The sequence below is a fragment of the Anopheles stephensi genome, chromosome X, assembly GCF_013141755.1.
Source record: "Anopheles stephensi strain Indian chromosome X, UCI_ANSTEP_V1.0, whole genome shotgun sequence".
Classification (NCBI taxonomy): domain Eukaryota; kingdom Metazoa; phylum Arthropoda; class Insecta; order Diptera; family Culicidae; genus Anopheles; species Anopheles stephensi.
In genome coordinates, this window is record NC_050201.1 from 21,097,761 (window position 1) to 21,122,630 (window position 24,870).

General features: G+C 42.0%; 2 protein-coding genes across 2 annotated transcripts in view; one reads left to right on the plus strand and one right to left on the minus strand.

Annotated features, from left to right (window-relative positions):
- The window catches only part of LOC118513984, a 493,738-nt gene that overhangs the window by 177,931 nt on the left and 290,937 nt on the right, over positions 1-24,870 (minus strand). The gene's annotated exons all lie outside the window — the stretch shown is intronic.
- On the plus strand, positions 7,059-14,049 carry LOC118513388 (uncharacterized protein K02A2.6-like). The gene has a single exon (XM_036059068.1). The coding sequence runs from the start codon at positions 10,092-10,094 to the stop codon at positions 12,465-12,467; it is 2,376 nt and encodes a 791-aa protein (XP_035914961.1). The 5' UTR covers positions 7,059-10,091; the 3' UTR covers positions 12,468-14,049.

Sequence of the window (24,870 nt, forward strand, 5' to 3'; positions counted from 1 at the left end):
GCATTTCACGGCAACGACACGACATAGCGACCTTGAGCATTTCGCGTAGTCGTGGAAGCATAATACTTCTCACACAGGTCTTCTTCCAAAGACAACGCACCGTCATTGGTTGCCAGGTGACACAACCGCAAATTGGGCCCAGAACAACGGAAAGTATTCCCAGAGATCGCCCATCCAAACGGTGTCTCCAACAACCATGGTTTTCCTTCGCCCAGTGACCGCTTCCTTCCAGTGTGTAGTTCCCAAAACGTATCTCCGCCAATAACCACATCTACCTTTCCGGGGACGTGGAAAGTAGGATCAGCCAACTTTATATTCGGGAGGAACCACGACTCTACGTTTATCGGTGTGGTTGGAAGATCTGCCGACGGAGTCTTTAGTACAAGGAATTCCATTGTTGTAGAGAAGTCAGCCCCTTTCGATTGAACGACCGCTGTAATGGAACCCTTGACGTGCTGCATCTGTTGCCCTATACCAGATATGGCAACGTCTACCTTTGAAAATGGTGTTAGCAATCGCTGCGCCATGGTTTCGGAAACGAAATTGCACATCGATCCCGAATCGAGAAGTGCCCGCGCATCATACGTGTTGCCGTGATCATCCACGAGCTGGAGAAGGACCGTTTCCAGAAGAACCATTTCCTCATCGGATTGCGCAGCCATGGTCACCGCTGAATTCACATGTAGTAGTGAATGGTGTCGTGCCTTGCACGTAGTGCACCGGTGCGACGAGCGGCAATCCCTCACTTGGTGATGACGATTCAAGCAATTCCAACACAGCCGTTCTCGTGTTGCGATTTCCCGCCGTTGGGGTACGTCCTTATTTGCGAATTCCGGACAAACCCGCAAATGGTGAGCCTCCGTGCAACCAAAAATGCACGGTGGTTGTGGTGGCTGTGGCGCTGACATATGCGGTATTGCCCTTCCTGCCGTCGCTGTGTTACCCACCAACCTTGGTCTATGTTCGAATATTTTTTTGCTACCGGCCACCATTCTCGTATTTAGTTCAGTATGGGAAAACTCACGCGTTGACTTAAGGATTCGGACACGACTATGAAGGAAATCTACTAACTCCTTGTACTTATCTTTCGTGTGCTGTGCTGAATGGTTTTCCCAAGCCAAGATGGTCGCCATGTCCAGTTTCATCAGCAAGAGGTTGGCGAGCGGCGTATCCCAGTACTCAACGGGCTCGTCGAGTTTCTTCAGCCCGTTCACGTGCCGCGTGAATTCATCCACGAGCTGCGCCAATTCATCCACCCTTTCACGGCTCACTGTCGGTAGGTGATGAATCTTCCGGTAGTACTCGCGAACAAGCGTACACGGGTTGTCGTATCACTTCAGCAAGGCAGTCCACGTCACGTCGTAATTATCTGCTGTCAAGGTGGTATGCTCGAAGAGCAATCCAGCATCACCCTTTAACGACGACAGCAGATATTGCAGCTTCATGATGTTAGGAATGTCCGCGGAAGAATCAATCATAGCTACAAATCGGTCCCGGAAAGTAAGCCACTTGGTAGAATCACCATCAAACGTAGGTAATTCGATTTTCGGCAGACGCACATTCACAGCACTCGATCGTCCCGTAGTATTCATCGTTGAATTCGCGATCAACACCGAATCACTCACACCCGGGTTCGAGGGTTGCCTTCGTAGAAGGAAACCATTTACGCGTCGGTTACGCGTGTCCATTTCGCAACGTTCCGCCACATACGTTTCCGCGCCATCCTCATCTAGCTCCGAAACTTTCGTGCTTGCCTGGAGAAAATCTTCGTAATACCTTTCCAGCTGGTCTAGACACACTGATACTTCACTCACTCAATCATCGGTATATTCACTGGTGAACTGTTCCACGGTTTTAATTAGCTCGGCAGCTTGGCGTTTTTTCAGTTGAAACGTTTTTAATTATTTCGCCATTTACCTTTGAATTTTTGGCGCGTAGGATAATCTCACTGTAACTTGGATGCAACTTGTACGCAAAACCAAATTTCGAATGGCGCAAATTTGAAAACGCAATGGGTGTCGTTGCAGTTATGGGTGCCAAATTTGAAATGGCGTGGGTGGCGTCGGTTTTCTTACGCGTTTCGATCGAACTGCACACTCGCTTTTCTGTTCCTTGTTCGTGACACGATGTAATCTTCACGAACACTTCACAAACGTCTCCTTTGCCCGTGATAGCGGGGCAACCAAAGGTTATGATAAACACAACGGGTTTTAACGGAGAAATATCACACTTTGAATCACCACTGTACATAAACGGTACGTAGTGCCATTTATTCCCAAATCTGTGAACACGTAGTGTCCTGCTGCAAGTTTCACTGCACGTAATGCTTCCTTTCACCGATCCGGTTCGAAGGACCAAAATGTCCTTCACGACCGGTGTAATTTATACAATGGTATTAATAGGTGTCAAACAATAACTGTAAATAACGATGACAAACGACATTTCACTGCGGCAACACTAATTGCAGTGTTGCCAAAATAAATTGCAAATATATATATTTATTATTTTTTGTGGGTGTGATGGTGAGGGAGGGCAGGTGGCCGGTTAGCTGCTGCGATTTTTATTCAAAATTTAGCCAGATATATAGCCACGATTACTCCTCGCCCCTTCAATCTTCACACCCCGTACAATTTAAAACAAATTCCCTACAAATTGTTGAATGTCATTTTTTCGTGCGTAATATCCCACTGTACACCAATTACAGCAAAAAAAAATTAACTTTAACTTATTAAATAGTAACATATTACAAAAAACGCTGTTAAATTATTAGAGTTTACAGGTTATCCAACATCAAATAATAAATATTACTCTGAGCAAACATCAAAAAAATTATTTAACAACCTTTACCTCACGCTGGCAGCACTGGACTTGATGATAACGGTAATAGATAAACGATTGTCGATTGATAAAAGAGTGTTTTTTCTTCCAAATCGCCAAATTTTAATTATCTTAATTTTACTAATACAATCGGCTCTCGTGTTTCTGTTTTAGTTTAGAGACAAAATTATCCGAAATTTTGTGAGTTTTTCGTTACTTTTGGTGTTAATTAGGCAGGGAACTAGGAATGATGGAAGTTGTTAGTTCGGCCAGCATGATAGCTAGTTCAGCTAATGCAGGAGGCAGGATTATTAAAGTTAACACAGAATTGCGAAGTGTGTGGAGTTAGTATGAGTAAACGAGTAATAAACACAAGAGATCGGTTTAAGTGGGTGTGCCGCAGTGCTCAGTGTAGTAATAGGGAATATTCCATTAGGAAAGGAAGTATTTTCAGGCAGTCTAAGTTGTCATTAGGAAAGCTATTATTGTTTTGCCTATCGTGGTCAAAAAATGTTAGGGTATAAAGAACAGTAGACGAACTGCATGTTAACAAAAACACTGGAAGCATGTGGTACAGATTCATCAGGGAAAAATGAGCAAGTTATAGAGAGGAGAACGAACGGTTAATATGAGCCGAGGGATGACAGTCGAAATAGACGAATCAGTCGTGACGAAAAGAAAATACAATAGAGGACGAGTGTCAGGAAATAATCAGGTTTGGTTAGTAGATGGCATTTGCCGAGAGACAAGGGAGATCTTTATACAGATTGTAGAAAGGAGAAATAGGGCTACACTCCACGATTTGATTTTAGAGAATATTAGTCAGGATAGCACAATAATCACAGATTATTGGGCAGCGTATAGAGGACTAGATCAGTATGGATATGGGCATCTTAGGGTTAACCATTCCCAGCATTTTGTAAATCCAATTAATCGAGGAATACACACCCAGAATATAGAAAACATCAAATATTTTCTTAGGAGCAAAGGAACAAATAAGGGTAAATTGACAGATTATTTAATGGAGTAGCAATTTAAAAGACACAATCCTAATAGGTTTGGTTCAGTGCTAAATATTTTACGGGCAGAGTAGATTGTATAGAAATTAAAAAGAAAAATTAATGAGGTGGAGTGTAGATGCAGATTAGATGGTTAGGTGGCTGGCTAATGCTAAGCTGCTTAAATAATGCAAAGTTAACATCTAGTATTGTTTAAGCTGCTTTATGTTGTGTACTCGTGCGTGGCATTTATTCAACTGCCTGTACGCACATTACGGGTGACCGTATGATGCGTGTGCTGCGTTACCAATACTTACATACTTATTACAATCTTAACCTAGTTTATACTAATGAACTAATTTCTTAACTCTCCATCCTCCCCGCTTAACTATTGTTCTTATTTGGGATATTTTTTTCTAGGTTGTTCCTTTTGTCGCTCAGATCTTCAAATGGGCGGTGAGGAAGATTCGCTTCTGGCTCGCTTTCTACTCGGTTTTGGTTCTAGTTTTACTTTATCTGATATTTCCTTTTCTTTAGCACAGAATTATTTTTCAATTGGTTGATGTGTACCATTCTAATATTTCCATTTATGTTTACCAAATATCGTAAAATACTAAGTTTTTTGTAAATAGTAACCGGAATCCATCTAAATAATTCCTTAAAATGATTTCTATATAGGGCTTTTTCTCCTTCTTTAAATTCTACTGCCTTTGTTATATACGACGTATTAAATACGTTAGGTTTACTAAATTGCTTTTCCATTGGTGGTTTTTTAAGAGGTGTCGCTTCCGTTTTGGGTATCATTGAATTCATCATAGTGGTGGGTACATAACTTAACATTCGTGAGGCTAGCGTGACTTTTGTTATTGTACACGTTGTGTTCCTATAATTTAAAATCTATTGATTTTCCTAGTTAGGGATAGATGTTTTACTTTCTCATCAATCATAAATTTTTTGATGACTTCAGCCAACCCATTGGATTGTGGGTGGTATGGGGGTGATTTCGATACCTTTATACCTCTCACGTTTAGAAAATTTTCAAAAGCAACCGAATTAAAGGGTGGACCATTATCGATCACGATTTCCTGAGGCAATCCAAAACATGCAAAAAAGTTTTCTAGGTGTTCGATGTTATCGGAAGCCCGCGAAAGATTTAATAGTCTAACGTCTATATATTTTGAAAATGCATCTACTATTATGAGTAAGGTACGGCTTTCTATATAAAAGAGATCCAAATGTACCCTTTGGAAAGGCCCTTCTACGCTTGGCCATTTTTTTTTTTTTTTTTTTTATTCATAAAGAACGGCCTGGCCGTATTGCTGCTTGGCCATTTAGTAACTACCACTTCTTTTGTTACTATTTGACGTAACTGGCATACTTAGCACGATTTTACACATTCTGTTAAATCCTTGTTCATGGTTTTCCACCACACGTGCTGCCGTGCGTTCATTTTCATTTTTACTATACCCTCATGATTTTGGTGTAATTTTGTTAGCGTCAGACTTTTTAGGCTTTCCGGTACTACTATCCTATCGTTAAAACATAAAATGCCGTCTTCTAATCCAAAATGCGTTTTGAGTTTAAAGAATGGTTTTAAACTATTGTCCGATTCATGCGTCCAGCCGCCTTTTACTCTTTCATATAATGTTTTAATCAAAGGGTCTTCCTGCTGATTGTAACGTATTCTAACATCATTTAATTGTACCTGGTCTTTGTTCAATAACATAATCGTAATTTGAAAGGGTCAAGGCCCACCTTTGTAAACGAGCCATTGCGATCGAAGAAGTTCCTCTGGTTGGGTTGAAAATTTCTTTAACTCCGCTATTATCGGTTATTAACTTAAATTTGATCCCAAATATATATTTAAGAAATTAGTTTACCCCGAGCATTACGGCTAACGCTTCCTTATGTACGTGAGCATGTTTTTTTTTTGCGCTTCGGTTAGTGTAGTTGAGGCAAATGCGATAGGCTTTTCTATTTTGTTTATGACGTGAGACAACACCGCTCCTACTCCATATGGACCAGCGTCCACAGCTAAGACTATTGGTTTACTGGGGTCATAAGGTTCTAAGACTTTATGATATATTTACATTTGTTTTGTTTCTTGAAAAACTTCCTCACATTTACTATCCCAATTAAATTTTGTATTCTTTTTTAGTAACGCGTGTAACGGATAAAGTTGAGCTGACAAGTTGGGTAGGAATCTACGGTAGAAACTTAATAATCCCAAAAATGCTTGTAGTTCATTTACGTTTCTCGGTTCATTTACGCTTGCCACTTCCGTTATCGCCTTAACCTTATCTTGATTTGGTTTTATGCCGCTTGCCGAGATATTGTATCCGAGGTAATCAATGCTAGATTTAAAAAAAATCCGATTTTTCTAAATTCAACTTTACTCTGTGCTTAGCCTATCTAGCACCAGAAAAAGATTCCGTTTACATTCTTTTGTCGTCGCTCCTCCTACTAATATGTCGTCTATGTAGGCCATTCCTGGTGACCCCAACAGAATTTGATCTATTATTCCTTGAAAGATAGCTGAAGCCGAACTAATGCCAAATGGCAAGCGTGTATAACGATATAATCCCTTGTGGGTATTGATTGTACATATTTCTTGTGAGGCTTTTGATAGTACTTGCAAATACGTGGCAGTCAAATCTAATTTGCAAAAATATTCCCACTTGGAAATTTTGGATAGTATGTTATCTACATGTAGTAAATGATAGTGTGTTGTGGATAACATTCTGTTCACGGTAACCTTGCCATCGAACTCGAACGGTACCATTTTTCTTTTGAACTATAACAGCTGGAATTACCCATTGTGACGTTTCGGTAGGAACTAATATTCCGTCTTTAACTAACTGATTCAAATCATTTTCAACTTCATCGATTAAGGAATACGGTACGATGTAAGCCTTATGGAAAATTGGTGTTGCATCTGGTTTAAGAATCAAATTGGCTACAAAACCGGTTATCGTACTTTTTTCACTATTATTCACAGTATTCGGGAATTGTTTTCTTATTTCGTTTAGCATATTGTAATCTTGATTTGATTCTAGCGCATTGATTTGAAATACTCTTCGCCAGGTGGGAAACATCCAATCCAAGACGTCTCTTCCTAACAAACAATTTACTTTTCTTTGTGCCGGAATTACTGTAATTTGTAATACGCCTATTTTCATGCCTTTAGTTCGTACTTTTACATTAAACTTTCCTAGTGGTCGTATTATTTGTCCGGTCGCAGATACATACGTAACGTGTGTGGTAAACAATGCGGTTCGTTCGGATGACGCTTCGGCACACGTTCGATTCTATGGCTTACGGTCGCGGTACGATTTGGTGCGCGGCACTCATTGGAAAGTGCTAACTCGGACTTTTACGCGATGACACATCGAGCGGAGGTGAACTTAGACAACTGGTGTCGGATCGAGCTTTCCTTCAGTGATTGAACAACGACGGGTTGAAATGAGACTCTAGACGTTGGTTACTTTTACTGACGTCGGAGTCTCGAGTTGCATCAGCAACATGCTTCGTCTGTAACTCGGCACTGTCTGCCTTTGCTTCTCGAGCGGTTCTATTTATTTGAAGCTTTCTTTGATGGTCAGCCAACATTTGTCCAACATATGTTTGGTAAACGTGTGGCTGCTGAGTTGTTCCGGGTTTTGGGTTTACAATGTGTCTTCCTTATTTACAGAGTGCGGTTCTTCCGTATCAGTTTTGCCTATGGCCCTAGTGACAACAATAAATGTTTCGTTATGCTTGTTTATGACCTATTTACTGCATGTTTGGATTGTCGCATCGGCATGCGGTAGTTTGTGCTAATTTCTGTTTCTTTTATGGTTCTTGCCCTTTTCTTGGTTTGTGAGGCAGGTACGGGATGATCTAATATGCTGTTAGCAGATGTAGCAGATATACTACACCTCCCCCCTTTGGAAGAATAATGTAGCCTAGCGAAATTATTCTCCTAACTTGATGGCTCTGTTTTTATGTATGACTTGTTTTTCATGTTGTGTACTCTCGATTTCGATATTTGGACCTAATATGTTTGGTACTGTGTAAGGACCTTTGAAGAGTGGGTCCAATTTTCTTCTATTCTCGTTGGTTATGGCTACTTTGTCGTTCAATTGTATTTTGAGGGGATTGATTTTTGTTTGCTGTTGTAAGGTTTTATCTTTCTCTTTCTCTATGTATTGTTTCGTTCTATCATGTGCTATTATTAATCTATATTTGAGTTCTTGTGCGTAGTCCTCATGATTGTATATTGTCGCGTTGCTCTGTATTATTTCTTTTTGTAATTTTTCATTTCTTCCGAAAATTAGCTCAAATGGTGTATATCCATGCTCTAAGTTTGGTGTTGTGTTATATGCGAATGTGTAGTAATTAAGCCAATTATCCCAATCATCTTTATGTTCATTAGTGAAAATTCTGAGGTATTCGTTTAAGTGTTTGTGGTTTCTCTCTAATGCTCCTATGGTTTGTGGGTGATATGCTGTTGCAAATTTTTGTTCTATTTTGAGTAATTTGGAAATATTGCTAAAGATCTCATTTTTGTATTCCGTTCCCATATCCGTTCTAATTTCTGATATGTTGGTTCCGTATATTAACATGAATTGTTCTACTAGAGCTTTGGCAACTGTAGTTGCTTCTTTGTTTGGAATTGCTATTGCTGTTACATGTTTTGTGAAATTGCATTGTATTGTTACGGCGTATCTGTTGTTGTTGTATGTTTTTTGGAATGGTCCTACTGTATCGATTGATATGATTTGGAATGGCTGTATTGGTGTATCTGTTTTTACAAATGGTTCAATGGTTTTCTTCTGGTGTTTATTTAGTTTACATAGGTCGCAATTGTTTACAAAATTTTTAATTGATTTCTTCTGATTTGGCCAAACAAATTCTTTTCTTAGTTTCTTGTACATTTTGCATTGTCCTATATGACCTCCTGTTGGCGTATTATGTGCCTTTTCGAGTATTTCGTTGATTTTAAGTTGGTCTTCGATGTATTTTGGGGCATCGTAAATTGTTATTACTGTCTGTTTTAGTGTGTTCTTAGCAGTCTCCTTCATGATAGGTTCTCCTATCCTTTTTAATAGCTCGTCTTTTGATGAGATAGCAATATTTTGTACATTATTCTTATTGCATTTGTTTTCTATTTCCTGGAGAAATTGCACTAATGCTGATTTCTCTTTTCGTTGTTGCAAGTCCCTTTCTAGAATAGGTTGCTTGCTTCCTGTTTCCGATTTTAACTGGATTTCTCTTACTGATAAGAGTTCCTTCGTTCTTTTCTTGTTCTTTAGAACTCCTAAAAGTTCTATAGTATTTTCATTTTCTTTGTACGTCATTGTTAGTTTTGGTAGTCCTTTAACTTCTTCGTATGAAAGTGCGTGTAACATTTTAGGTTGATCAGACGCTAATATGTTTGTAACATTGTCTGAAGTGTTGGTGTTTGTCATTGATCTGGTTATCACGTTGATGGCCTTAATCTCATCCGATGTGATTATGATGCGTGACAAAGCATCCGCTACTACATTCTGTTTTCATTTCACGTGTTCGATTCTAAAATCGAATTCTTCGAGGTCAAGTCGGATTCTCGTTAGTTTGGATGATGGATTTTTCATTCCGAACAGGTAAACTAACGGTCTGTGGTCCGTCTTTACTACAAAACTTTTTCCATATAGATATGGTTTGAAATGCAAGATTGCCCAATGTATGACTATTAATTCCTTTTCAATAATCGCTTTATTTGACTCGCCCTTTGTGAACGTTCTGCTGGCGAAGGCGATTGGAAGGTCTTTCCCGTCATAGGATTGAGACAGTAATGCTCCACATGCTGCTGAGGAAGCATCCGTTGTTAGTATAAATTCTTTTTCAAAGTCGGGATACTGCAATAGTTTTGGATTCATCAGCGTCTTTTTGAGGTAATCGAATGCCTCTTGGCATTGCGCTGTCCAATTGAATATTGCCTTCTTTTTTAACAGATTGTTAAGGGGTTTTGCTTTTTCTGAGAAGTTTGGTACAAACTTCCTATAATAATTGCAGAAAGCAACGTATCTTCTTATGTCATCCACGTTTGTAGGAATCGGATAGTTTTTGATACAGTCGAATTTTGAATCGTCTGGCAAAATGCCCTTGTCAGTTATTTTGTGTCCTAGGTAAGTGACTTCCTTTTTGAAAAAGAAACTTTTTTCCGGATTGAATTTCAGATTGTATTTCCTAAGTCTTTCAAAGACTTTCTTTAAGTTCGTCAGGTGATGGTTTTCTGAACATTCTATTACCACAATGTCGTCTATGTTGTGGAGATACGGTTGTGTCGAAACCGTGCTTAGTACACAGCCTTGTGTACTAGGCTTCACAACCCGACGAGTGACAAATGTCACTCGGTGCGGTGTGTGTGTATGCGGAGTTTTCTCTCTCTTCTCTGCAGCACCGAGAAGCGTCATGAGCTTGAACCAGGACGCCGAGACGCCATCGCGAAACCGTCAGCACGAGGAGGTCAACGGCCAACCGAATGGCGATTGGCTTCAGGAGCTGTACAGAAAACAACAAGAAATGCTCGTAAACCAACAACAGGCATTTATGGTGCAGCAGGAACAGCTGATTAGTACGATCCTCCGGACCGTGCGTACCGAGCCGAAACCGGTAAGTTCCGAGCAAATCGTGGATTTGCTGGCAGGAAGCATAAAAGAGTTCAACTATGACCCGGACGCAAGGGTCACGTTTGCCGGTTGGTACGCGCGGTACGAGCCGCTTTTCGAGAAGGATGCGGAGAGGCTCGACGACGGTGCGAGAGTGCGGCTACTTTTACGGAAGCTCGGAATGGCCGAGCACGAGCGGTATTGCAGCTACGTTATGCCGGCGAAGGCGAATGATTTCGATTTTGCAACCACGCTGAGGAGTTTGAAGCTGCTGTTTGGCTCACAGGAGTCTAAAGTGAGTCAACGTTTCAAGTGCTTACAGTTAACGAAAAGTGCAACAGAAGATCATGTAATGTTCGCGTGCCGTGTTAACAAAGCAACTGTTGAGGCTGAATTAGGAGGTTTGTCAGAGGAAGCGTTGAAGTGCTTGATTTTTGTGTGCGGTCTTAAAGATGAGAGAGATGCGGATATACGTATGCGTCTGTTAAGCAAAATAGAAGAGCGAAATGATGTTACTTTAGGCCAGTTAACGGAAGATTGTCAAAAATTGATAAATTTGCGTCGCGATACGGCAATGATAGAGGGAGAAGTGCGTCAAATTAGTAGGGTCAGTGATGACAGTAAATTTCCGTGGCACAAGAAGCATCATTCACAACCTCAAGGAAGTAGGCCTCAAGGTAGCAAACCGCCCGTAGAATGTTGGTTATGTGGAGGAAATCATTTTGCGTGTCATTGTTCGTTCAAGAGACACACGTGTGTTCGTTGCCGAAAGACGGGACATAAGGAGGGATTTTGCGATACAGCATCACGTGTTTATCGAGGTAGGTCACTAAAGCGTGTGCGTACGGTTTTAGTGAATGCGATCAATTCCGTGAACCGTGGTTTTGTTAGTGTCAGTTTAGCAGGACATGCTGTGAGAATGATGGTAGACACAGGTGCCGAAATAACCATAATCTCTGAAAGAAACTGGCAGCGCATCGGTAGACCAATGCTTCGACAAGCATCGATTAAAGCGAAATCGGCGACCGGCAATTGTTTAGAATTATTGGGCGAGTTCCAATGTATGCTCACGATTGGGCAGCGATCAGAAGAAGGTACAGTGCGCGTTACGAAAGAAGACCTCATGTTATTAGGGAAAGACGTAATGGAATTGTTTGGTTTGTGGGATGTACCACTAACATGCGTGTGCAATAAGGTGACCGACGTCACAACAAATTCCCAGGAGGTAACGAAACTCGAAGAGTATAAGGATTTGTTTTCCCACGGGTTGGGACACTGTACCAAAATGAAGGTTAGACTAGAACTTAAAGATGATGCGATTCCGGTATTTAGACCAAAACGTCCAGTGAGCTATGCGATGCTCCCAGCAGTGGATGAGGAACTAAATAGGCTCGAAAAAGAAGAAATTATATCTCGCGTGAATTATTCAGCATGGGCAGCGCCTATCGTAGTAGTGCGCAAGGCAAACGGTTCGTTAAGGATTTGTGGGGATTACTCCACTGGGCTGAATAATGCGTTACGACCGTACGAGTACCCTTTACCGCTCCCTCAAGATATATTCGCTAACCTAGCTAACTCGACTATATTCAGTCAGATAGATCTGACCTATGCGTTTCTGCAAATTGAAGTAGATGAGGAATGTCGAGAACTGCTAACCGTAAATACGCACAGAGGCTTGTATTCTTACAATCGGCTTCCACCTGGAGTTAAGGTTGCGCCAGGCGCCTTTCAGCAAGTAATGGAAACAATGTTAGTAGGACTTAAAGATGTGGCTGTCTACTTAGACGACATTGTCATAGGTGGAGCAGATACGGTTGCGCATAACAAGAATATTAGAGCTGTACTTGATAAGCTAAAGGAATACGGGTTTAGGATACGCCCTGAGAAGTGCAATTTTATGCAACAGCAGATTAGGTACCTAGGGCACATTTTGGATCGTAATGGGTTTAGACCTGATCCGGCCAAAATAGAGGCGATCACGAAAATGCCATCACCAAAACAGCCTTCAGAATTGCGATAATTTCTTGGTGCCGTTAATTATTATGGGAAGTTTGTCCCACAGATGCGCAACCTACGATACCCTTTAGATGAGCTTTTGAAACGAGATAAGGGTTGGCATTGGAGCACAGAATGTCAGGAAGCATTTGAGATGTTTAAGCGAATGTTAAGCTCCGATCTTTTGCTTACATACTATGATCCGCAAAAAGATATAATAGTGGCCGCGGATGCGTCTTCAGTAGGAGTAGGGGCTACGATAAGCCACAAAATGCCGGATGGAACTGTGAAAGTAGTGCAGCATGCAGCGCGAGCGCTGACAAAAGCAGAAGAAGGTTACAGCCAACCAGATCGAGAGGGCCTAGCTATTATATTTGCTGTCACGAAGTTCCATCGTATGATTTTCGGGCGGAAATTTACACTACAGACCGATCACGCTCCGTTATTACGGATTTTTGGTTCACGCAATGGTATTCCAGTGTATACGGCGAATAGGCTACAGCGTTGGGCCTTAACATTGTTGATGTACGATTTTAAGATCGAATATGTGCCGACAGATAAATTCGGAAACGCAGACGTTCTATCACGTTTAATAGATAGACATGAAAGGCCAGAACCGGAATTTGTTGTAGCAAGTATTAATGCGGATAAAGAAGTGCAATGTCTAGTTAGATGTATCACGGAAGTAATGCCACTTACGTTTGAAGATATTGTGCGTGGAACCAGTAACGACGTTAAATTGGAACAAGTAGCGAACTACGTTCAAAACGGATGGCCGACTAGGAAACTGGTGGATACTGAACTCAGAAGTTTTCAAGTTAGGAGCGAATCTCTATCCACCTTTAACGGATGCATACTATTTGGCGATCGATTAGTGTTTCCAAGAGATCAAAGATTAAAGTGTTTAGCTCAGCTTCATAAAGGCCACCCGGGCATTGAGAGAATGAAGGCCCTTGCGAGAAGTTACGTTTATTGGCCCGGGTTGGATCGCGACATAGAAGAAAAAGTAAAGCGTTGTAGTAACTGTGCAAGTGCGGCTAAGTCAATGGCTCATAGCATACCAATCCCATGGCCAGCAGCTAAAGGTCCCTGGCAGCGCGTGCATGTCGATTTTGCCGGACCAATAGGAGGAATGCATTATCTGTTAGTTGTTGATTCTTATTCTAAGTGGCCGGAGATTGTAGCGACTCCAACAATCACGTCTAGTGCGACTATTCAAATTTTACGAGGGATATTTGTTCGATTTGGAATGCCGAATACCTTAGTGATTGATAATGGGGCACAGTTCACGCGTGCAGAATTTAGTACATTCTGCACAGTTAATGGTATAGAACATCTGCGCACTGCACCCTTCCATCCCCAATCAAACGGACAGGCCGAAAGATTTGTAGATACCTTTAAAAGGGCTTTAAAGAAATTGGAAGAGGAAGAAAATACGATACAAGAAGCTTTAGATGTTTTTCTAATAACGTACCGAAGTACACCACACAAACTTCTAGAGAACGATCAATCGCCAGCTGAGGTTATGTTAGGCCGTCGTATGCGGACTTGTATGGAATTATTACGGCATCCAGCTGAGCCAGTTATAAATGAAACGAATTGCGCAATACTATCAAAAGTGTACAATATGAATGATCAGGTCTATGTAAAAAGGTATTTTAGAAACAAGTGGAAATGGGTGCGCGGCATAGTTCAAGGGAAGTTAGGAAGAGTCATGTATGAAGTGCTTACTGAAGATAACAAGCTACAAAGATCGCACGTAAACCAACTTCGTAGACGATATGATAATACTTAGCCGGTTTTGAACAAACCCCGTATGTTAGACGTGCTGTTAGACACTTGGGGTATAGACGCGTGTAAGCCAGCATCATCATCAGTATCGCCCTGTATACCGCATCATCAAACAGCATCGCCGTTATCATCATCGTCATCGTCATCTATATCGCCGTCGTCATCGTTTCCGTCAGTACTTCCGTCATCACCATTTTATTCGTCATCGTTGGCACCAGCAGAGGGAAGTACCTCAATGTCTCCGGGATTTGCAACCGCCGATAGCGGACCAACAACACCGGTGGAACATCTACGCCGATCTACGAGGGTTCGAAGACCGCCGCAGTGGATGGAGCCTTACCGCCGGAATTAGGAGGGAGATGTTGTGGAGATACGGTTGTGTCGAAACCGTGCTTAGTACATAGCCTTGTGTACTAGGCTTCACAACCCGACGAGTGACAAATGTCACTCGGTGCGGTGTGTGTGTATGCGGAGTTTTCTCTCTCTTCTATCGCCAGCGGTCGCCGAAGCAGGATGCGTGAAATATACGTTAAGTAATTGTATTCAAAGTATCGATATTGTACGTGTGTTATTACCGTTACAACAGTCTACATATACAAATGCACATTCTGGGGATAAGCCTGTCATTGCCATTGTCATCATCCTTTGGAAACTGTTAGGCGAAATGTTCAATCCAAATGGGAGTCGTTTAAATTGGTAATGCCCGCCAGGGCTCGAAAATGCTGTGTATTTCCTTGAGCTCTCTGATAGTGGGATCTGGTGGAATCCTGACATAAGGTCTAGAGTGCTGAAAAATTTTGCACGACCTAGTTGATCAAGGATTGCATCGATCCTAGGCAGTGGAAATTTGTCCGGTAGCAACTTCTTATTTAGTTGCCTGAAATCAACTACCAATCTCCATTTCTGTTCTTTCGATGTCTTTTTAGGAACTAGTAGTATCGGCGAATTTTAATGCGATACAGAATGTTCAATGACATCATCCTCGAGCATTTTACTTATCTGTTTTCTAATCTCTGGCCCTTGAGCGTGTATTTGTTTATAATTGGGTATATACACAGGTGACTTGTCTTCTAGTCTAATTTTCTGTTCGTAAAAATTGTTAGTGGTCAATTTATCTGTACTTAAATGGAATATGTCGTTGTATTCCGTTAGCAATTCTTGGAAGGATTTATCCGTTTCCTCGGAGATGTTTTCCTTTTGTATCAACTGCTTTAGTACTTCATACCTAGCTTTATGTGGGTTAGTATTGTTTTGCACTATATTAAATGCTCTAAGTGGTATAGTTTCTATATGGTTAATCCTTACTATAGTATGGCTGTTAGTAGTGTTAATTAGCTTTACATATGGATTGTACTTATTGATGATAGTGTTGCCTATAAGAATGCCTTTTTGCAATTCTTGTGCACAGACAACTTCATCTTCTTTACCTTTTTCCAAGAATGCGATTCTTTTTATGATTTCGCACCTGGGCGGTATCAGTGTTTGTCCTCTCAGATTGTCTTCTATAGGTATTTCTAGGTATTCCCCATTATGGCGGACTCCTCATATCCATAGGTCGTAATCAATGTTACACCTGTATTTAGTTAGAAAATCTTTACCAAGTATACCGTCCAAAGGTAGAGGAAAATTTTTCGGGACTATGTGGAAGTCCTGACTGATCTTGGTTCCTTCTATTTGTATGTATGATGTTGCGGTTCCCAGTGATGTTACTGTTCCCTCGCTTATACCTGTAAGGGTACATGTTCTATTGGGATTTATAGGCTGAGATGGTTTTAGTGTTTGTCTTTTTATTAAACTGAGATCTGCGCCGCTGTCAACCAAAAGCGTGCAAGGGTTATTTGCAAGTCCTAACGTTACGTAGACGAAGTTCGTTTCCTTTATATTTATTGAAAACGTTGTCCGTTGTATCTTCTGTGTGGATACGTGGTCCCCGCGTCTGTGTAGTGGTTTCTGTAGGGACCACTCTGGCCTAAAAAATTTGTTCTCCGTGGTGATTTTGATCTAGTTCTCCAATCTTCGCGGAATCTATTGTTGTTCCTTCTACCATACTGTGGTTGATTTCTGTTGTAATTCCTTTGTCCGTCTCTTGGCCAATTTCTTTCCCTGCCCTGGTTTTGCGAGAACTGTACCGTTCTTTCTACTTTGTTTATAGAGTGTATAACGTTTTCGCTTTGATTTCTCTCAATTTCTACCAAAGCTTCTATAGCGTCTGGCAGAGTGTCGAACCTACCGGACATTACTATTGTCTGGTATTGCTCTTTTTTTCAATCCATTTGCAAATGCATTTATTCCTGCTTTATTTGCCTTTTGCAGTGCTTGTGATGGAGCAGTTTGCTCGGCAATATATGCTTTTTCTAGTTGTTTTGCTAAACATTGGATCTCGTTAGCAAAATTTTCTGCGCTTCCCTGCTGTTTGCTTGCATTCATTGTTGCAGTAAGCGATTCTGGGGTTGTCTTTCTTTTACATTTTTCCTTTATAGTTTTTATGATTTCTTCGATTGACGAAGGTTCATTTCCTACCACCGTCTTTGCTTTTCCTGTCAATTTTGACACAATTATCGATATCGCGGTCTGCGCGTTTTGCTCGTTAACGGTGGTTTTCAAGGCGTTAACGCAGCAATGATATTGTCTGCTTCTTTTTCGTTGCCGTCATACCGAGGTACGACTGCCGACGCTAGTTTCAACATTTCTGCCGGAGACGTCATGGTTTTTTCTGTGGTCTGCCTACTGTTGTGGATTTGTAATAAAGTTACTATTTCCGTATGGAGCTGTCTGCCCTCTTTTATGTATTTAGTTAGTGTGCTATGTCTTCTGCCTTTAGTAGTTCCTGCTGTAGTCCCGCGTAATTCTCTTCTGCTTGATAAGTTAACTGAACTAGCTGGCATGTGCGAAATTGCTTGGTGATATCTTGCAATTTTCTTTGTATATCGGATAAGATTTGCAACTTTTCCTTGATTTTTGCCATCTAATATGGACTTTTCGGAGTGTTTGTAATATTAATTTTTGAGATAAAGTTCCATGTTTCTTTTTTCTGTTTCTCTATAATTTTTCTACATTTGCCTTGCTATAACTCTAACAAGGGTGGCTCTCATTTCCCGCAACTGCTTATCCGTGTATTTTATTACCTCTTCTGTCGGCGATAATTTTTTCGGGTAGGCGATGTGTCTGTATATTTTCAAACACCACGTTGCGTACAACTTGTACCGGCAGTCTTTCGTCCAGCTCAGGTATAGCTTCGCTCTTCTGTAGCTGCTTCGTAGCTCTTCTTGTCGCTGCTTGCATAGCTTCTGGTTCGCCATCTAGGTTGTCCTCTGATTCGTTCGCGTTCTGTTGAGGCGTGCGTGGCTATTCGTTTTCGTATCGCGTTTCACACCGTTTAAATATCAATTTACACTCATTGTTTTGGGGATTTTGTGTCTTCACTTTTGACACGATTGAGGTTAGTTCGATTGTTTGTGACACACTTTCTACTCGACAATAATATTGTTTTTCTCTTTTTTTTTTTGACGTTATTTTTGCTACTTCGGTAGCGAAAGCACTTTTATTGCGTGTTTTTGCGCTTGGTTGCGGAGCACTTTGTACAGGGTTTTCACTACCTTGATCACACACATTATAGTTAACACCGTAAGAATTATGTTTAGTTTTAAATCTTGCGTAATATGATGTTCCGTGTGAATATTTTGCATCTGTATCACTGTGAGATCGTGATATCCTTTCACATTTGTTTCGGGCTTTGTGCTTGAACTACCCATTTTGGTTCGTTTTCACTATTTTTTTTTGTTTAATTACTTTCTACGCCACTTTCATAGTCACTGCTTTTGTCTTCCTATTATGAGGCTCTCTAGGATTCTAGTGCTGTTAGGCTCTTTGACATTGTCCACTTTTCTTAAGAATGACCTAATTCACAGCACTCCCTGCTCTGTTGTATATTCCTCGAAAGTCGCTAGTCTTTTCATTTATTCGAAAAGGGCCTCATGCAGATTTCTCACCCCTTGGTTCATCGCACTTCACTTGAAACTGTACCACTTTTGCCTTTTTTTTTCTACCGATTTCGCGTCGCAAGGTCGCATTACCTTGATTGTTATGTAAAAACATAACCACTGTCACGGTCGCCATGTGGTAAACAATGCGGTTCGTTCGGATGACGCTTCGGCACACGTTCGATTCTATGGCTTACGGTCGCGGTACGATTTGGTGCGCGGCACTCATTGGAAAGTGCTAACTCGGACTTTTACGCGATGACACATCGAGCGGAGGTGAACTTAGACAACTGGTGTCGGATCGAGCTTTCCTTCAGTGATTGAACAACGACGGGTTGAAATGAGACTCTAGACGTTGGTTACTTTTACTGACGTCGGAGTCTCGAGTTGCATCAGCAACATGCTTCGTCTGTAACTCGGCACTGTCTGCCTTTGCTTCTCGAGCGGTTCTATTTATTTGAAGCTTTCTTTGATGGTCAGCCAACATTTGTCCAACATATGTTTGGTAAACGTGTGGCTGCTGAGTTGTTCCGGGTTTTGGGTTTACAATGTGTCTTCCTTATTTACAGAGTGCGGTTCTTCCGTATCAGTTTTGCCTATGGCCCTAGTGACAACAATAAATGTTTCGTTATGCTTGTTTATGACCTATTTACTGCATGTTTGGATTGTCGCATCGGCATGCGGTAGTTTGTGCTAATTTCTGTTTCTTTTATGGTTCTTGCCCTTTTCTTGGTTTGTGAGGCAGGTACGAGATGATCTAATATGCTGTTAGCAGATGTAGCAGATGTACTACACGAACTTTATTCATGATTTACACTAACATGTTCGCTTATTCCCAATCTAACCTGACTGACTCTAACTATTTGGTCGTCCCTACTTTTAAATGGTTAAAACTGCTAACACAACTGATCGAAGTTTATCGATTCGGTTCGGTACGGTCCGGTTTGGTTGGTTCGGCTGGTTCGGTTGGTTCGGTTGTTTTGATGGAAGTGAATGAATGAAGTGCTGGGTCGGCTGTTCTGGCCGGTTCAGGTGCCCATGTATGCATAACTATATTCTTTTATATGTATTTTAAGTCTGACTGCTTGAAGCCATATTGTCAACAACGCATATACTGCCTGTAGTGTCTTAACTGTTCGGCTGGATCGTAAAGAATGAATCATTCATTCCCCATATGCATTCTTTCAAAGAATCCTTAAATCATACCGACAATAGTTTTTTAGAGCCTGCACTGCCGATTTACAAACATTAAAAATAGTAATAATTTCTATTGTTTTATTTATTAATTCATTTATCTATTTATTTATATTTTTAGGATGACGGCTTGACGCCGTATTGTCAACACCGCATGTGTTGACGATTGCCAATTCTCAAATTTTAACAAGGCATCTCCTCCCTGTTATTTGCCTTATCCCGGCTATGCTCGGTTGTGAGTGTGAGGTGGTTGCAGGGTGTGTATCCAGGTTGTTGGTGTAGATGATAGGGATGTTTGTTATCTGGATCCGGTTCTATTGCTTTTTCTATGGATGTGATGGCTGGATTTGAGGTTCTGGTGTAGGCGGATCGGAATTTGGACATCGTCCTTCCGTCTATCGGGTCTGGGCTGTAACAATAACCAAAAAAAAAAAAAAAACAAACTAGACAGCACACACAATTGCCTGCGAACAGTGTTCCTCAGGCACCCCAGTGCGCCCAGTGATAGCTAAAGCTCGACCAAGCCAGCACCGAACTCAGAAGCTAACGGCGAGCTCTATCCCGTAACAGCAGGCTTTCTGCTAATCACGATACCGAACCCGCCGACAACCTCTGAACCCAACGCCAGCAAGGCCGAACCCACTTCACCAAGGCTGGACTGGGATGAAGAACACTGTTGCAAAGTCTGCCCTTCTTTTTACGACAACGCAGTCATTGAGCTAGGATGCCATTGTTCCGTTAAAGGATCACTCGTGACGTTACAAAAAACAAAGAAAAAAAAAACAAAACGCTTAAGATAAAGACAACACAACATATAACAAAAGGAGTGGCGGATATTGATTGGAAGGATAATAGGGATGCGGAATCAAAGGATGAGATCGTTGTCTCTGGCGAATCAGTAGATGAGCCTCATGTACGTGAGGTCCCTAGTCGCCAAAATTTCTCTTATTTCTGTACCCGTTCGTCTGCCGATGCTCTCGAATGCGCTCAACAAGGAGGGTCTTGCGGTTTCAAACTCCACGAAGGACCACAGAAGGTGATCCACATCGTGAAATCCGTCACCGCAGCCACACACCTTCATCTGAGCCAGAGCTATACGCTGAAGATGAGCATTCAACGCGAAATGATTCGACATAAGTCGAGACATCATGCGTATAAATGCCCGGTCAACAGAGAGCCCACCGAACCAAGGCCGCAGAGACACTTGCGGAGAGATTGAGAAAAGGAATCGCCCGAGATCGTCCGCCTCCCACATGCTCTGCCAGCGAGACAGGAAAAGTTGCTGTGGTAGGCGAAGAAACTCTCGGGCCGAGATCGGACGGTCGTAAAAGGCGCCTTGTTGGACGCCTGTTTTGGCCAGTGAGTCTGCCTTCTCATTTCCGGGAATTCCACAATGAGAAGGTACCCAAATTAGCGAAATCCTGAACGCCTTGTCGAACATGGAGCCAAGCAATTCTATGATTTTCATGGTAAGGAAATCCTGACTCTTAACAGCCTTAGGGGATCGTAGTGCTTCGATAGCGCTAAGGCTATCTGTAAAGACGAAGTACTGATCCGAAGGTCTCGCTGCTATAATCAATAGTGCGTACAAGATTGCGGCTAGTTCTGCGGTGTAGACACTACACGGCTCCCGCAATTTGAAAAATGATTCGGCGGACTCACTAAAAACGCCGAAGCCGGTGCCCTCCTTAGAGGATGATCCATCAGTATAATACTGGCTTCTTTGGTCTAAATGACCATACTTATCCCTGAAAATGCCCGGAACTACCATCGGGCGAAGATCATTCGGTATGGTCTTAATTTCCTCGTGCAACGAGGAATCTGTTGTTAAAAGGGAACTGTAGGTCTCAGGAAGGGCAGCACGGTTTAATGCCTGTGGAGCGCTAGGATGCACTTGTAGGGCAACAAAATCTTCGTATATTTTCAAGATCTGGCTCCTCTGACCCACTTATTTTAATGTGTCGTGAATTCAACGCCGTGTGTAACCGTTATGAAACTTGCATGTCTCGTACCACGTTTTTAAATTGTATTCGTACTGTGCGGCCTTATACGTGTTAATTGTAATTATTATGTAACATGCTTCAAGGGGGCCACTCACGGCCCGTTGAATTCAAATATACCAAATACCAAATACCAAATACCAAATATCTTGCTCTTAGAACCTGTCTCTAGAAGCGCTTTAAAATTTTCTTCGATCAAGGGATTTGATACTGAAGAACGGACTAGAAGGCGAAGCGACAGCATTTCAAAACGAAGTTTTAGCGGTATCACTCCGGTCATCACTTCTAGGGACATGTTGTGTGTGGATTTCATGCTCCCTAGTGCGAGTCTAAGACAACGATTCAGTAGCCTTTCTAGTTTGAGGATATGCGTGTTGGATGCCCAATGGAAGCATATGCTGTCATATTTCAACACGGATAGAACCGTTGTCTTAAACAGTCGCAGGACGTCTGATGGTTTTGTGCCCCACCAGAATCCTGTGACTGTCCTTAGAAAGCTGATTCTTTTACTGCAGTTTTGCACCAGATGGGTGATATGTGTACTCCAGTTTAGCCTTGAGTTGAACCAAACACCAAGGTATCGAAAATTGTCGGTAGTTGATATCTTTTCACCGTAAAAAAAGACATCAATTTTCGGGTCAAATAGTCTTTTCTCCCTGTTTTTTGTCGTGTCGCTAAAAGGAGAAAAGACTACCATCTCAGTTTTCGTTGCAGAGAACTTGATACCAAGGTTTTCAGACCACTCGGCAAGGTTGTCCAAAGTGGTTTGTAAAGCCAGTTGTATTTCGGCGGCGTCCCTGCTTGCAAAAGATATGACGCCGTCGTCTGCTAATTGTCTAATGCTGCAGTTCGGAGCTAGGCAAGAATCTATTTCACTGACATAGAAGTTATATAGCAGGGGGCTCAAGCAGGACCCTTGTGCTAGTCCATGGAAACTGGTCCGCTTTAGTTGCACATGACCATTGTTGAAACTCATAGCTTTCTCCGACAAAAGGTTGAACAGCAAGTTATTCAACTTTGGACCCAGCCCCACATTTTCTAATTTATGACTCAGCTTGTATGGTGATACTGAGTCAAATGCCCCCTGTATATCCAGGAAAATAGATCCCATGTTCTGCTTGCATGCACGAGCAAGCTCTATTTCTGTAACCAGAAGGGCTAAGCAGTCATTGGTACCCCTGGCTTTACGAAAACCAAAATGGGTATTTGAGAGAAGGTTGATTTATTCCAACCATTCTTCTAACCGGAAAAGAATCATCCTTTCAAGGAGTTTCCTCAGACACGACAGTAACGATATTGGCCGACACGAGTCGTGTCTTGATGGCGGTTTGCCAGGCTTCAAGATAGTGACAACTTTCACTTCTCTCCACTCTTGCGGGACGCTGTTGACCTCCAACATATTGTTGAAAATGCTTAACAGACGCTTCCTCCCTATGTCGGGAAGATTTTGAAGCAATTTGCTACTAATCTGATCCAGACCTGGGGAGGAATTTTTGCTTGATAGGAGAGCAAGTGATAGCTCTACCATTGTGAACGGTGAATCCATCCTAGGGTCACTACCAGGCGCATGTTGTGTAAAGCTTTGCGCAGGAACGAAATCGGGACAAAGCTTGTGGGCAAATTCATACAGCCACTCGCCAGAAAAGCTTTTGCTCTCATTGATGTTGTTGCTGTTTCGCATCCTTCTAGCCATTCTCCAAAGCGAATTAAGTGAAGTGGCGGGGTCTAGATTATTGACGTATCTACGCCAATAACCCTTTTTCTTCGCCTTCAACAGGTTTTTGCACGTTCTCTCTAGTCCTTTATATTTTTCATATAAAGACCTCGAGCCCGTGTCCCGGAAGGCTTTAAATGCCTCACGCTTCTTGGTGAAAGCCGCTTGGCAATCCTTGTCCCACCAAGGAGTGGGAGGTTTTTTAAATGTCCTTGCTTGGTGGAATGTCCTTATTTGGGCCTCAAGGGCGCACTTGTTTATAATTGAAACAAGTTTTTCGTACTCCTTAACAGGAGACAAATCTTCCAAGCCAAGTGAAAGCGAAGCGGCTATTAATTCGCCGTATCTCGTCCAGTCGATGTTCCTCGTTAAGTCACATTTAACGGGGATTCCTTCTTCTGGACATCCTCCCTTGATGTAGGAAATTTCTATCGGCAAGTGGTCACTGCCGATAGGGTCCTGGATCACCTTCCAACTAAAATCCAGGGCCATTGCTGATGGACACAGAGACAGGTCCAGTGCACTCGCCCTACTTAGAGGTGTCTGCATTCTAGTTGCCTCTCCTGAGTTGAGAATCGAAAACCCAAATCTGTCGCAGAAATCTCGGATGATGGGCGTGCGAATGTCATCCTTATCGCACCCCTAGTCGATTCCATGGGAGTTAAAGTCTCCCAGGATCAAAAGCGGTCCAGGCAAGACCGCTGCTAAATTTCCAAAATCCTCTTTGAACTTTTCAATTTTTTCCTTTTCATTGTTGGCTATCGGGGAGATATAAATAGATGCAATTGTCACGTGAAGAACGCCCAGTTTTACCTGAACTGTGACAGTTTCGACAATTTCTTGTCTAGGGGTAGGTATTCTGGTGAAAGTGTGACTCTTTCGAAGACCAATCAGTACCCCCCCACCCCTAGTAACGTGATCTTCACGGATTATATTATATCCCGGGAAGGTTAGTGTTATGGTCCAACCTGGCTCGGTAGATCTGTCACGGGAACTCACCGGTGACATGCAACGGTCACCGGTTGATTTGTTAGTGCGATCTACCGAGAGGTCAGCGAACGAGCGTGAGCGTCCACTAAGAGTATCAGATTCGTCCTAGCGTCCGAGCGGTGATCTCTCCCCGATTGACTGTATGTGCTGTGTCTGTGCGTTGATATAGAAGTGGCGTGAATTTGTATCTGTGTAAAATATTTGATGTATAAATATAAGTTCTGTTAAAAACAAAACATAAAAGTTAGTTTAATGTCATCCGATAGCCAAGTTTCATAGAGAGCAAACACATCACAGTTGTGCTCGCCCACTAATGCTTTAAAGAAATTTAGCGTGCCAAGTAAACTCCTACAGTTCCACTGTATGATAGTAGCCGTAGGAGTCATTAATGATCTGTAGCGACCTTGGCTAGGCCGCAACGATTCCGAACGGCGGCGAGTTGTACGGCGGCTATTTGTCCGGCGGCGAGTTTGTGCGGCGGCTAAAGACTGCGGAGACGAGAAGAAAGACACGACGAACTACGAACGATACGAAGATTTTCGGGGGGATCGAAGGATCGAAGGAAGAATCGCGCTTCATCTTTGCTGGCGACAGCTTAATGTGCGGATCGTGTGGATCAATATAAGAAACAGATGTAGTTAACATATAAATTAACATTGGTTGTTTCATATGGTGACAGCGGAAAAAAGCAATTTGCTCAGTAGCCATTTCTGACTGGTGATGGAAAAAAATTACTAATAATTGGTGAAAGTTTAATAG